Source organism: Chiloscyllium plagiosum, chromosome 2 (assembly GCF_004010195.1).
Source record: "Chiloscyllium plagiosum isolate BGI_BamShark_2017 chromosome 2, ASM401019v2, whole genome shotgun sequence".
Taxonomy (NCBI): Eukaryota; Metazoa; Chordata; class Chondrichthyes; order Orectolobiformes; family Hemiscylliidae; genus Chiloscyllium; species Chiloscyllium plagiosum.
This window is the reverse complement of record NC_057711.1, coordinates 47,378,448-47,394,213: the sequence shown is the minus strand read 5'-3', so window position 1 is coordinate 47,394,213 and position 15,766 is coordinate 47,378,448. Positions and strand designations below refer to the sequence as shown.

Here is a 15,766-nt window from a genome sequence, read left to right as displayed (position 1 = left end):
TAAATGGTGTTTGAGGGAATATATTAACATAGTTACAGGATTGACTAACTGTTAGTAGACTATTGGGATAAGGGGTACATATTCAGGCTGGCAACCTCTAACTAGTGATGTGCAGCAGTTCTGGCAGCATTTGTGGAGAGAAATTGGAGTTAGCATTTATGATTAGGTGACCCTTCCTCAGAACTCAAACTGAAACATTTAACTCTAATTTATCTTCACAGGTGCTGTCAGACCTGCTGAGCTTTTCCAGCAATTTCTACTTTTGTTTCTGATTTACAGCACCACAGTTCTTTCAATTTTTTTTAACAAGGATGAGTGTTGGGCCCGCTGAAAATGTGTTGGTGGAAAAGCGCAGCAGGTCAGGCAGCATCCAAGGAACAGGAGAATCGACGTTTTGGGCATAAGCCCTTCTTCAGGAATGAGTGTTGGGCCCCCAATTAATAACAATACATTAATGACTTAGATCAGAGAAGTGAATGTGCCATCTCGAAACTTGGCTATCATACAAAGATAGGTGGGAAGGCAAGAGATGAGCAGGACACAAAGAGTCGACAGAGCAATATAGAAAGATTCAGAGAATAGGCAGAAACTTGGCAGATAGAATATCATGTGGGAAACTGATGTTATATACTTTGGCAGGAGGAAGAGGGGAGTTGAATATTATCTAAGTGAAGAAAGACTACAGATTGCTACAACATAGAGGGATTTGGGAATCCTTGTTAATAACTAATTTTAAAAACCAGCATTTAAATTCAGCAGGCAGTGAGAAAAACAAATGGAATGTTGGTCTTTATGTCAAAAAGAATGGAGTATAAAAATAGTGAAGTCTTACTAAAACTGTACAAGGCACTAGTTATTGGTTTTGGAGAGTCCAAATAAAATTCATTCCATGTATGGAGGGATTAGCTTATGAATTCTAGGATCCGAAGACATAACTTCAGAGTAAGGAGACACCCAGTTAGAACAGAGATGAGGAGGAATTTCTTCTGAATGTGATGAATATATGGAATTCTTCACTGCAGAGGGCTGTAGCAGCAGTAGCATTAAGTATGTTCAAGGTGGCATTAGGCAAATTTTTAATCAGTAGATGAATCAAGGATTATGGTGAAAGGCAGGAAAGTGTAATTGAGGTTTATCAGATCTGCCATTATTTCACTGAAGGACGGAGAAATGGATCTATTGGGTGACTTCTGTTTCTGTGCCTTGTAGTCTTTTGCCCGGTGGGTTGGGGCTTTGGATGTTGGGGTAAGGTCAGAGACTGGACTCTCCCCAAGGAAGCGGCACGGTGGCTGAATGGTTAGCACTGCTGCCTCACAGTGCTATGGACCCAGGTTCAATTCCAACCTTGGGCGACTGTCTATGTAATGTTTGCACATTCTCAGTGTGTCTGTGTGGGTTTCCTCCGGGTACTCTGGTTTCCTCCCACAATCCAAAGATGTGCAGGTTAGGTGAATTGGCCATGCTAAATTGCCCGTGATGTTCAGGGATGTAGAGGTTAGGTGCATTAGTCAGGGGTAGATCTAGAATAATGGGTAGGGGAATGGGTTGGGGTGGGTTACTTACCAGAGGATTGGTGAGTTTGGACTTGCTAGGCCAAAGGGCCTGTTTCCACACTGTAGAGATTGTATGATTCTATGAAGATCTTAATGTTTCAGTATAGTGCTATATTAGAGTGACAGCCATCAAAAGCCGTCAGTAAGTAAAATGAACAAGATTTGCAACCAGAAACTAATGAGAGGTGAGACGTAGATTATATGCTTAATTCCGATATGGTGCAGTTCAATGGACTAATAGGTAATGTACAGTGCTTTGGACATAATCTAGACATTATAAGCATCATACTAATACAACCATAACAAAGTCAAAATAGCATCTCTGGTTTTATAGCTAGAGGTATGGATTAGAAAAATAAAAATTTAATGTTTTACTGGTAGATGAACCTAGTTGTAACTGTGGTTCAAGGATATTTTCACATAGGACTTAGGGAAATGTCAGTAAACAATTTAAAATGTAGAATGCAAACTCACCAAGATTTTAGAAATCTAAGAGGATACAATTAAAAACAAAATTGAGAAGATGGAACTTTTTCTCTTGAAATGAGAAGATTGAGTGCTGGCAGAGGATATCAAGATTATTTCAAGATAAAGTGATAAATAATTTCATTTGTCACTGAGATGGCAAGTTCCAGGAGTTTGACTGTGGCTCCTCCCCATTTCTTTATGATTGTGTAAATCTTGGGTTATTAGTTCCATACTATTAACTATTCTGGATCCTAACCATTTGTTTGAACTCAAAATACTATTATACACAAAAATGTATTGACGATTCCAACTGTTGGTTGCCTAAGTGGTAACCTGTATTTTTAAGACATGTTATAGAGTCATAGAATTGTACAGTATGGATACAGACCCTTTGGTCCACAACATCCATACCGATCAGAAATCCTAAATTAATCTAATCCCATTTGCCAGCATTTGGCCCATAACTCTTAAAACCTTCCTATTCATGTACCCATCCAGATGCCTTTTAAATGTTGTTATTGTACCAGCCTCCATCACTTCCTCTAGCAGCTCATTCCACACACGCACTACCCTCTGTGTGAAAAAGTTACTGCTTAGGTCCCTTTTAAATGTTTCCCCATTCGCCTTAAACCTATGCTGTCAGGTTTTGGGCTCTCCTACCTTGGGAGAAGACCTTGGCTATTCACCCTATCTGTAGGTTTAGTCATTGAAAACAGGCCCAATTAGATTTAATCACTTTTGTTCTTTTTACTGATGTAGCTGGACCTGAGTTTCTTCAGCACTTCATGTTGTTGTCTCAGAGTTCTAGCACCTACAGTTCTTTATTTTTAGATTTTAGCACTTGTTTGTGTTGTTCTTAGCCAGCATAGCAGTTGGATTTCACATAGACATCAGCACCCCTGAATCAGAGAAGGGAAAGGATTTACTGGCCTTCCTCATGTGACTTCACTTGTTAAAATTATTTCCTTGCTTTTCTTGATGCAGTTTTAGACTAATTAGGTTAAATTTCTTTCCAGTTGACCATGGCAGGGAGAAGTCAAGCTCGTTTCTTGCCGGCTACTATTCAGCCAGCACTGGGAAACAATGTTTACGTATTTGCCAGTGGCACACCTTCAGAAAATGAACTTTCGGAAGAGGATACAGAATGTTTTGAGCTGAGACCAAGAGGAAAGGAGAAAATACGAAGAACAACATCTAAAGATCGGTTGGATGATATTGTGTATTTGATCTGGGAAATTCAAGAGGGCGACACCTTGAATGCACTTGCCTTGCAATACTGTTGTACTGTAAGTGATGATTTCAGCAGTAATGTAAAAGACTATTACAAGAAGAGGTGGAAGGAATAATAAGAAAAACTAGGTAGAAAATATGTTTGAAGATATAGATGTGGGAGTAAAGGCACAGAACACTCTGGTGTTAAACTACTATAAAGTAATGGATTGATGTAGCAGTGCCAAAACTGAAGGGAATGCAAGAATAACAGTGTCAAATACAGCAAAAAATCTATTGTGGAAAATTTGTTCTAGCAGTTGTGCAACGTGGCTAACTTAACTGCAGAGCACTTCTTGATGATTTCAACTGTCGAATTAAGTTAGATTTGCAGATTATGATGGAAGTACAGAAATGGGTTCCAAATTTGAGTATTGCAGTGCAGTGTTTTTATACTTTACAAACTATCATACATTTCATTATGTTGTTGAGACTACTACTTTAGGAAGTCGAAAACAGACATTTTTCTGTCTTTCCAAGACTAAATCGATGCCTCAAAATATGGGAAAGATTTGTATGAATTCATTTGCATAAACTACTTTTTGGCTGTCTGTTTAAAACAGTCTTAAATAGGATAATATGAAGAAGACTAAATAAATTTTACATTTTTGATTCATCACCCATTCAAAATGTTCAGTTGGGATAAATAAAAATTAGAGTTTTTCAATTCATAGTTTGGCACTCTTGATAACTTTACAGAATCATAATACGCTTCAGCACAGCAAGCCCCGTTGATTGTTAGTGTTAGTTTCACATCCACATGATTTAATTTTGTTTGATTTTATAGAGCTTGAGTATTGCTGAGAAAAAACACATTTTGTCTAAACTTTTCATCTTGCAGTGATCAGAATAATTCACAAGAAACCAATGTAAAGGAAAAACAACATTTTTACTGTGTGAGAGGAAAGTGCTAACTGATTGTTAAGCGGATTCAGATAGGGAGAGTTGTTGCCATGGAAAGTACACCTATTAAGTGATGACTTACAGTTAACTGTCAAGCTTTGTCTAAATTTTGAGTAAAGCAGTTTGACTTTGGTCTGGGTATTGCCCTGAGAAACGAACATAAGAATGGTTGTCACCCATTTTGTTGAGATGAAACAAGCACACTGTGTACCTGAGTTCTTTTCATTGATGAAAATTACAGGGCACTGTGTATTAATATATGAAGGTACGTCACATTGTGAGTCTGACTGACTGACAATCCTAAATTGTTATTGTAATTCTTTGTGCATTCTGGATTATTTAGCAAACGTTGCCCATTTGTGGAATTACATGGAATGCTGAATAATTTTTTAAGCTTGACAATTGTAGGCTGGTTGGTGAGAGTTTGCTTATTGCGAACCTCCAAAGTGTCAATCTTCCAGGCACTTGGTCTGAATTGTTAGTAGCACTCTGATAGTGAAATGCATGTATGGGGATTATTCAGATGGGCTAATCAGCTGGAAGATGGATAATTTGGATAAATGTGAGATGTTGCATTTTGGTAAGGCAAACCAGGGCAGGTAAAAGGTAGGGCCATAGGGAATGTTGACAAACAGAGAGCTAGTGGCGCATTTGCGTAGTTCCTTGAAAGTGGAGTCAGAGGTAGACAGTGTGGTCAAGAAGGCGCTTGGCATACTTGCTTTCATAGGTACAAACGTTGAGTATCGGAGTTGGAATGTCATGTTGTTGCTAAAAAGAGCATTGGTGAGGCCACTTTTAGAACACTGTGTACCATTCTGGTCACTCTATAGGAAGGATATTGTTAAACTTTAGAGGGTGCAGAAAAGATTTTCAAAGATGTTGCTGGAACTGGAGAGTTTGAGTTATAGGATGAGACTGAATAGTCTGGGACTTTTTACATGAAGCATCAGAGGTTTTAAAATCATTGTGGGCATGGAAAAAATGAATAATCAAGGTCTTTTCCCGAGGGTAGGAGTGTGCCCAAAACTAGAGGGCATAGGTTTAAGGTAAGAGAGGAAAGGTTTAATAAGGACCTAAGGGTTAACGTTTTCATGCAGAGGGTGGAACAAGTTGCAAGAGGTAATGCTGGAAGCCAGTACAATTTAAAAGGTATCTGGATATGTATAGGAATAGGAAGGGTTTAAAGGGATATGGGCCCAATGCTGGCAAATGGAATCAGGTCAAATTGGGATATCTGGTTGGCACAGAGAAGTTGGACTGGAGGATTTGTTTTCCTGCTATATGACCCTATTTATTTGATAGGTAGAATGCCATTTTTGCTTGACAGTTGCATCTTTTTAGTAGCAAACACAACTCATGTGTCTAGTACGTAGTAGTAGCATGAAGCTACCAACTTCACCTGTTAGTCAAATGCTTGAGATGTCTTACACTTCTTGGGAAATCTGACATAGACTGGGTACTTTTCAGTAGTAAAAGTGATGGCGTTAGGCCTGTTCCTTAATTTGCATAATGTATACTGAGAAATGGTACGAATATCCACACAAGGAACAGGAGTAAGCCTCAAACAAAATCAGAAATTGCTGGAAAAGTTCAGGTTTGGCAGCATCAGTGGAGCAATCTGACAAAGAGTCACACAACTCTTCTGGTTTTTATCCAGGAATAAGCCAGTCAGCCCTTCCAGCTTGTTCTGCCATTAAATTAACAATGGCTGATCTGATTGTAATCTCACATTGTCATTCCTGCCTACTCTGATAAAACTTTCATCCTCTTGCTTAACTGAAATTTATCTACCTCAGTCTTAAAATTATTAAAGGACTGTGCCTCCATCACCTTTTCAGGACGAGATTTCAAATGATTCATTACTTGAGAGAGAAAACATTTTGCATTATCGTTGTTTTAAATGGACTCCTCCTTATTTTTACACAGTGACCCCTAGTTTTAGCTTGTCCTATAAGAGAAAGCATCCTCTCCCCATATCTATCCTGTTAAAACTCTTTCAGAATCCCATCAGACATTTGGTATAGTGCCACACAGCAGATTTATGATAACGTTATAGATCATGCCATACAAGGGTTATGGGCAAATGAATGTAAAATTGGCTGTGTGATAGAAAACAGAATGTAATGGTAAGTAGATATTTTTTGAACTGGAAAAAATTTTGTAGTGGACTTTTCCAGGGTTTCTGTATTAGAAGACTAACCTTTCCTGATATATGTTAATGATCTGGATCTTAGTGTGCAGGAGACAGTTTCAACGTTTACAGATGACTCGAAACTTGAAAGAATTGTAAACTGAGAAGAGGGCATTGTGGAACTCCAAAAGGAATTGCTGTAGTGGGCAGATAGGTGACTAATGAAGTTCAATTCCGAGAAGTGTAAAGTGATACACTTCGGAAGGAAGAACATTGAAAGGCAATATAAAATAAGAGATCCATTTATAAAAGAGGTGCACAAGTGGAGGGACCTGAGTGAATATGTACAGAGATCATTGAAGGTGGCAGGAGGTTTCCTCAGCATTATTAATAAGAGTACAAGAGGAAGTAGGTATGTTGAATGTGTATGAAACCTCAGCTCGTATTAGACCTCCCTTGTTGCAGGATGTATACTTGTGGATGCCACTAAACAGGAAAGCTGTAAATCCATTGGAAAAGCTTGGAAGCAGTTCGAGGAATAGTTCCAGGAATGAAAAACTTCAGTTATAGGATAGATTGAAGAGTTGTGACTGTTCTTACAAGAGAGAAGGCAGCTCTGAGGAGATTTGATATCTATTTTCAAAATCATGAGTTGAATGGATTGAGTAGATAGTGAGCAACTGTTCTCATTCGGAAAAGGAACAAGGAGAGGGCATAGTTTTAAACTGATGTGCAAAAGAAGCAGAGGTAATACAAGGAAAAGCTTTCTTACACTGCGGAATGATTAGGATTTAGAATACATGGCTTGGAAATGTGGTGGAGGCAAGTTCAATTGAGGCCTTCAAAATGGCATTCGATGACTATTTGGATAGAAATAATGGGAAAGCGTAAGAAGAAAAATCACAATTGGGACTACATAATGATGTTAGTCAGGTGACTAATACTGTGCACTGTACTCCAAGTATGGACTCCCTTGTGTCCTGGAGAACTGAGTGTAACCTACTTTTGTGTTCAATTCCCATCATGATACGTTATAACATGTTATTACATTTCCTAAGTGCTTGCATTCAAAACTTTTGTGGTTCATGCACAGGAACACCCATCTACATCTCATGGTTCTGCAATTTCTCATCGGTTTTTTCTTCTTTCTGCAAAACTGGACAATTCTACCTTTTTCCACAATATTCTCGGCGAGCTAGATTTTTGCCCATTCACTTAACTTGACTATACATTTTCATAGTCTCCTTGTGTCCTCTTCATGCTTTTCTACCTGTCTTTATATCATCACCAAATTTGGCAACCAGTCCTTCCGTCCCTTCATCCAAATCATTTATACAACTTGTAAACAATTGTGGTCTCAGCACTGATCCCTGTGGGTCAACACTTGTTACATCTTGGCAACCTGAAGAAGGCTTTTTATGCGTACTTTCTATTTTCTGTTAGTCAGCCAATCCTGTATCCATGTGAATATATTGTTCCCTACACTGAGTTTTATTGTCTACAGTTACCTTGGATGAGGCACTTTCTCAACTGCCTTCTGGAAATCTAAATAAAGTACAAACACCAATTTCTCTTTATCCATCACACACAGCCTTAAAAAAAACTTCAATTGATTGGTTAAACACATTTCCTTTTCAGAAAACAATGTTGACTTCACCTGATTGCCTTGAATTTACTCTGTAGTAATTTTTAAAATAATAACTTCATTATCTAATCAGGATAGTCATTATTTGAGAAAGGATAGCTGGCCCACTACTTTGGTATGTTTCCAATTATGTAGATATGTTTGCTATATCTGAATTGATAGTTGCGTGTAGGAATTTCCTTACAGGTCTTAATAGGCCCACCTTGCACTCAAATTCATTTCTGAAATAAAGCAGTCAAATGAGCTCCTTTTTCTTGATGCCCCAGTTGAGAAATTGATGGTTTCTCCACTACTCTCTATTGCAAGCGTACACAAGGTGTGCGAATCTTTATTCAATTTCCATCACCAGGAAGAAAGGAAACACCCGAGTGGCCAGTGACAAGCGAAACATTAATGTTTATTTTTTTTTCCTCTCTTTTTTTCTTTTTTCTTTTTTTTCTTCTTTTTTTTATTAACCCCCACACTACCACCTAAGCGTGGTAGTGCTTATTTTTTCCCCAGCACCCATGGTGTGTGTGTGCAGGTGTGAGACACAGTGAAAGACACAAGGTGTGCGAATCTTTATTCAATTTCCATCACCAGGAAGAAAGGAAACACCCGAGTGGCCAGTGACAAGCGAAACATTCATGTTTATATCTATCAGCCAGGGCTCTCTGATTGGACCAGATTAAAATCCTCAATCAGGGAACTCCTATTCGACGAGGTCCACCTGGCTGACATCCTTACAATCAACGCAGTACTTAATTCCTGTTCCATATCCTTCAGTGTTATCCTGGAGTGTTCAAAATATCTTCCACTATAAACATTGATGGAAAATATTTGTTTAATTTATTTGCCATTTCCTTGTTCCTCAGAACAGTCTCCCTAGAATAATTTTCTAACGTTCACTTTAACTTGTCTTTTTCTTTTTATAAATTTAACTATACTCTTATTGTCAGGTTTTATATTTCTTGCTAGATTGTGCTCATAATTTACTTTCACTAATTTACTTCATTATCTTGTTAGTCCTCCTTTGCTCGATTCTGAATTTATTCCAGTCTTTGGGGGCTATCACTGACTTTGGCCTTTATTATATGCTTTTTTTTCAACTTAATGTTCCTCTTGACTTCCTCAGTTAGCAATGGTTGGTTTATCCCTCTCTGAGAATCTTTCCTCCTTACTGGAATGTATTTTTGCTGAGAATCATGAATTACCTCCTTAAAAGTCTGCCACTGCTTGCTTACTGCCATTTCTGCTAATCTATCCATTCAATTTACTATAGCTAACTCTATCCACATTTTGTTGCAATTCCCTTTATTTAAGTTAAATACAGTTGTTTCCGACCAGTTTAGAGTGGGTCTGTCAGACCAGGCAAAAATGGCAGAAAGTACTGTCACCACTAAGATCATCAGAATTCCAATGTGAAAACAGATTGCTATTAAACATAGTCTTGGGACCATCATCCATTTCCTGAAAGAAAGGAAAGTAAAATTCATACCCTTGAGCTATTGAACCACTGACCAGGAAATATACTTTGAAATCCTCCTTTATCTTTCTATACTTTCCTGAATAAAGTTTTATGTTTTGAATCTTTGATCAAAATACTTTCGCGTCTATATATCATCCTCATACATCTGTATTGTATCCTTGTGTATTTTACAATTTTATTTTCTATAATAAGGTGCCCAGAACTATATTTAGGTTGGATTCACTAGTTAAAATTCATGCTCCCATTTTCCTTTTCCATGGCTTCTTTCAGCTAATCTTGATCCCAGCATGCATTACTGTCAGATTTGCAAGTGTGACGTGTTATGCTTGTAATTCAATGTTGTTTGTTAAATGTGCATTTTAAATAGTTTGAAATGAAACTATATTAAGCATGCAAAGTTGTGTTTGCTGTGACAAAAAGTAACTGGTCTTTTTATGTGTATAATGGTATTTGGTAAAATTGTTACAAGTTGAGTATTTTCAAAGCTCAACAAAACTTAATGAGTTTGTCAAGTGCATAGCCTGTTTTGTCTGTATTCTGATAAAGAAATGTTCTGGTTTCAAATTTATCAAGTATTTAAACTGCCAAAAATGCAAGTTTATAGGCTGATTAATTGGCAGTACAATAATGTCAGAGAGGATAATATTGCTTAGTGTTATCCAACGGAGTAAAAACCTTGTAACCTTGAAAGCACAGTGCCCATTGAGCCTTCTCTGCGAGTCAGCGTAATCATAGCTTTAACGCCATTTCCCACCTCTTTCCCATATCCCTTGATTCCACACAAGAGTAGTAATCATATCAATCTCAGGTTTAAATACACTCATGATCAAACATCCACAGACCCTCAGAGGTAGACCGTTCCAATGATTCACAGTCCTCCTAGTGAAGAAATTTATCTTTGTCTCAGTCCTAAATAATCAAACCTTATCTTGATACTACCTCTGGTTTTATTTCCCCAGACAGGAGAAACAACCCCTGCGTTTACCCGGTCATGCCCCTTCAGAACTTTGTGGATTTCAATCAGATCACCTCGTTTTCTAAATTTCAGAAGAAAACAGTGCCAGTTTTTTAAAAAGTTTTTTTGTGAGACACAGTGAGAGACACAAGGTGTACGAATCTTTATTCAATTTCCACCACCAGGAAGAAAGGAAACACCCGAGTGGCCAGAGACAAGCAGTACCCTTCACAAAGGGCAATGCTGTGTGATCAAACAGTGAAGGGGAGGGCAGGGATTAAATCAAAATAGAGTTGGATGGGGAAATAATGCACTCCACTCCCTGCGGCGCCCACCTCTCCCTGAACAACTCCAGGGTGTTGGTGGAAACCGCGTGCTCCTTCTCCAAGGACACCCGGGCTCTAACGTAACCGCGGAAGAGGGGCAGGCAGTCGACCTTAACGACCCCTCCGCGGCTCGCTGCCTGGACCTGTTTATGGCCAGTTTGGCCAGGCCCAGGAGGAGACTCACGAGGAGGTCTTCAGACCTGACCTCCCTCCTCTGTACCGGGTGCCCAAAGATCAGGAGCGTGGGACTGAAGTGCAGCCAAAAACAGAGGAGAAGGTTTTTCAGAAAATCAAAAAGGGAGTGCAAACGCCCACACCCAATATACACGTGGTCCATGGACTTCACAGCGCCACAGAACAAGCAGTTGGGCTGGGAGTCCATGAACCACCGCAATCTGCGTTTGCAGGGGACCGCTGCGTGCAGCACCCTCCACCCCAGATCCCCGAAAGGGGGAGGACTCTCGCGTAGAGAGCCCTCCACTGGGGATCCCCACCGCTCGGTGGCAAATGGGCACGCCAAGGCGTGTCTGGACAGTGGATGAGGGAGAAGAGGTGGACGGTGTGCAGCAGCAGTCGATACAGGGCCCGCCGTTTTACGTCCTGAAAGGGAGCAAAATTAAAATTCCGGAGGCGGCTCAGGTTGTGGGGCACAGGCTCCCGCGGGAAGTACGGGACCTTGGGGCCAATGTGAAATTCCGTCCGGGCTGGGGTGAGCGCGGACGGGATCCCACCGCACACCTGAGCGTCCTCCAACTGGTGCACTACGTCGGGTCCGAGCACTGCCGTTTTAAGGCGTAACAGTCCCAGTTTATTCAGCCTCTCATATTTCAAGGTCTAATCTGGTGAACATTCATAGTGCTGACTACAATGCAAGTATATCCTTCCTTCAATATTACACTGAACCAAAATTATTAAATTTGGGATAAATATTATATCCTCTAAATATTCAAATTAATTTTTCAAACAATATCTCTCTTGCATAAAAAAGTATGTTAACTTGATCTAGTCATACCCAAACTTCCTAAATAACAGATTCCAGCACACTCCTGATGTCAGACTACTCGCCTGTTGTTGCCTATCTTCTTTCCCTCCTTTCTTGAACAGAAGTTTTTTTTTAATTCATTCTCAGAATGTTGGCATGGGTGGCTGGCGCAGCATTTAGAGCTTATCCTAGTTGTTTTTGAAATGGTGATGATGGAGTTAAGCGGCCTTCTTGAGCTACAATGGTCTTCAAAAGAGCTGTGTGAAGACACTCTTACCAAACAGATGCATTTGAGGCCGGCAGTGAAGACCTGGTCCTTAAGTATCTTTTTTCCTCTTTTTGGTTCCCTCATTACCTGTCACAGACTGATTCTAGCAGCAATGACCTTTAGGTCTGTACCAGGTCAGTGGTACTGTCAAAGTGCTTTTGGTTATGGACATTGACATCCACAACCCACAGTGCATTCTGTGCCCTTGCCACCATCCGTGCTACCTTCATCGTAGAAAAGTATTGATTCATCAACTGAGGTGGGACAGTACAAAAAACTCAGCAGAGATTTACTTACTTACGTTTGACCTAATGCCGTGAAACTTCAATCTGTCATGGATTAATGTTAAGGGCTCCCAGAGTAACTTCCTTCTGACTTTATACTTACTATTCTGCCACCTCTGCTGGGTCTGTCCTGCTGGTGGGATAGCACTTATCCAGGGTTAGTGGTAGTGTGGTTTCTGGTACCTGCATAGAGTCCAGATGATCGGTTTGATTCCTTTATGTTTGAGTATTTGTCAGCAGTTGATGTAACACCATTGCTTAGTAGGCTCTTCAGAGAGAAATTGAGTTTTTTTTTGTTTTCAAGCTCTTTGCTGATTTCTAAAACACTCTTAATCCTCAGACTTCCTACTAGTTTTTGCCACTTTAGAAGCCTCTTTTAATCTAATACTATCTTTAACCTCCTGAATGATTCACAGTTGAATATATGATATGATTGGACTGAGGAAAAGGTCAGAAGTCACACAACACCAGGTTATAGTCCAACAGGAGCAGTGCTTCGAAAGCTTGCAATTACAGGTAACCTGTTGGATTGTAACTTGGTGTCATGTGATTTCTGGGGTTTTTTTTGAATATTTAATTTGTTCTTAAATTTGTTTCCAAAATTTACTCTGCCATATGTTTTAGACTCAGCCTGTTCTACTCTCTTACCAAAATAATTGGCCTTTTTAAAGTTGTGATTCATGTTTGTGACTGGAATACACTGTGCACAGTACCACTAATCTGCTTATTTTAGGGGGCTCCTTTCACTGAAAGTATCTCACCGTAAACCCATTTCTTCTTGTTCTGTTTTCTAAAATTACTTGCTGCCCTATTGCTCCTTGTAACCCTTACCTTCATTCAACGATATACCCAACTGTCTCCCAGAAATCCCTAGTCCTCAAGTCAAAAAAAAAACAAATTTCAACAAGTCATGCTGTCTCATCAACCAGAAATTGGTGGTACGGTTAAAAAAGATTTTACCTTCTGATTGTTTTAATTGTGATATCAATGAAAGAGATTTTTATTAATGTTAGGAATGTAAAGTAGAAAAATCTGAGATTACAAGTCCAGGAAGATATTGGGAGGTCAAATTGCAGGCACAGAACTGATGAGATTGAAATACACTTCGAGGTGGCTACCAAGTTTGGTATTAGAATTACAATCTAATGTCATGCATTTATTGATGGTAAAGTAAAATATGGCTATGCTGTATAAAGCTTTCAGAAAGAATAACATGAATACAGTTTTTCTTGCTAAACATCAAATTTACTTTTCAGGTTGCAGATATCAAGAGGGTTAATAATCTGATCAAAGACCAAGACTTTTTTGCTCTCAGATCTGTAAAGATTCCTGTGAAAAAGATCACTTTGTTGGGTGACACGCACAGTCCCGCCAAATCAAGACTAGTTTCACGTCCTGCCTTGGAGTCTAATGCACAGTTTCAGGACTCCAATACAGGTGAAGATTCCTCTTCAAGTGAAAACGCTGATAACTTTCTCCGGGAAGTTGATAAAGACATAGAAAGAATAGTGAAGTCAAATGATACCACTAAGGAGCATTTAAATGAGGTTGTTTCTTCTTTAACTACACAACCATTTTATCAAGCGGCAGATCGAAAAATATTACCGCGGAAAGATCCACATTATGGAGCTGACTGGGGCATGCGCTGGTGGAATGCAGTGATGATAATGTTGGTAGTTGGAATTGTTACACCTGTGTTTTATCTACTCTACTATGAAGTCCTTGTAAAGGTTGAAACAAGCCATCATTCTACTGTGGAATCAACAAATCTACCTGTAACTCAGCCTTCACAGCAAGAGCCAAAGTATAGCTATGGAATTAATTCTATGGAAAGGACAAAAATGGCCTCAGAGGAGGCCCTTGAGCATGTGAATTCTAATGTTCATGTGACTGTCACCTGACCACAAACTTCTAATACATGGAGTGCAGTGCAGACATGAAACAATTATGTTCAAAAGTGTCTGGGGAAATTGCATCATGTTAGAAATATCATATTCAACTAAAGAAAAAAGCAGTTAACACTTGCCTTCCAATGTTATGGGAATTGATAATATAAAGGTAACTGACAAAATTAATTTCAAATAAGCAGAATTTTTGCCTGGGTCAATTGATAATATGTAGCATCTATAATTGAAACGTGGATTTATATTTTAGTCCTAAACAGCATATTTGTTGTTTATTGACCAATGTCTTCCTTTCGTAAAATTTTTGTAATTTTGTTGCGATCCAGTTATTTTCAAGCCCAAAAACACGTCAGTTATTAAACAGCAATTCTGCCAAGCATTAACATGAGAAATAAAATAAAACACCTTAAGCAGTTTAAAGAATGATGCCCTTACATAAAGCATTTTATTGATATTAGATGCAACCATGCAGTTAGTACTCCAGAATATTGTTTTCTTTTTAAATGCTTAATAATATTCTGAATGTCACAACATAAAAGTCTTAATCTCATCTATTCATATAAAGGAATTTCATTGCCTGAAATTAAGTTTTAATGTAAAAATGTATTTATTGACTGTTAAATTACCACAGTTGAGAGCATGTGGATATTTAGTGTTGAACTATTCAAAGTTAGTGTTGTAAAGTAGTGGTTATTCTGTAATTAAACTGGAGATCATAATTGTGAACAAAATCAGATGATTCTAAATTGTTGACATTATAAACAAAATTGTAGCTGTTTAAAAAATGAATTTCCAGTATTTACACCTGTTGTATTTTCTTAAAGGTTTGTAACAGAATTTTATTCTTCTGGAATTTATCATAAATTTTAGAATAAAAATTGAAATACCTGTGCACAATGTATTTCTCATTGTTTATTTCAAGCTAAGTATAAATGAGTAAATAAATTAGCCTCAGCTTTGGTCTCATTCACTAGTACCCCTCATTAACCTGAGTTTTGCAGGATCATTGGGCTCGTGCCTAATTTTCAAAGGAAGAAAAACCATTTACTCCAGCCTGCCTCATATGGCTGGATTGTCTAACACCAATACCCTTTGAGTGAAGAGTCTACAAACTTGTACTTCCTTTAAGTTTACATACCATGCCATGCATTCTGGTCCTGGAATTCCCCCACCATTTTGATTACATTGATTAAGTCAGCTGCCACTTTAACCCTTTAAGCTCTGGGTTTACCTGGTGAATCTGTACTGTACCCCATTTAAAACCAATGTCATTCCTGAGGTTTGGACCTAAAACTGAACAGCAAGAGTATTATTCAAATCACATTTTTTAAAGAATTGATTAATGACCTGGATATATGTGACATACTTTCAGAGGTTACAGATGTTGTAGAACTTGGAAATTAGCAAACAGTGATGAATAGTAGCAAAAGAGGATATTAACTGTGGATAAGGCTGAGATTAAAAGGTATGAAATAATGCATTTCGGAGGAAGAATGAAGTGAGCTAAATAATTTAAATATTAATTGTTTTCTTTTGTATAGTTAAAAACTGTGTAAGGGAAGGGTAGTTTTCTTAAACTTTTTTTAGAACCTCTTTTACACGTTATAATA

General features: G+C 38.5%; 1 protein-coding gene across 1 annotated transcript; it reads left to right on the top strand.

The window, feature by feature from the left end:
- Window positions 1-3,040: 3,040 nt before the first annotated feature.
- lysmd3 (LysM, putative peptidoglycan-binding, domain containing 3) lies at window positions 3,041-15,068 on the top strand. Its single transcript, XM_043709082.1, has 2 exons — window positions 3,041-3,307; window positions 13,509-15,068. Exons 1-2 carry the CDS (start codon window positions 3,044-3,046, stop codon window positions 14,151-14,153), a joined length of 909 nt encoding a protein of 302 aa, XP_043565017.1. The 5' UTR covers window positions 3,041-3,043; the 3' UTR covers window positions 14,154-15,068.
- The last annotated feature ends 698 nt before the right edge of the window (window positions 15,069-15,766 follow it).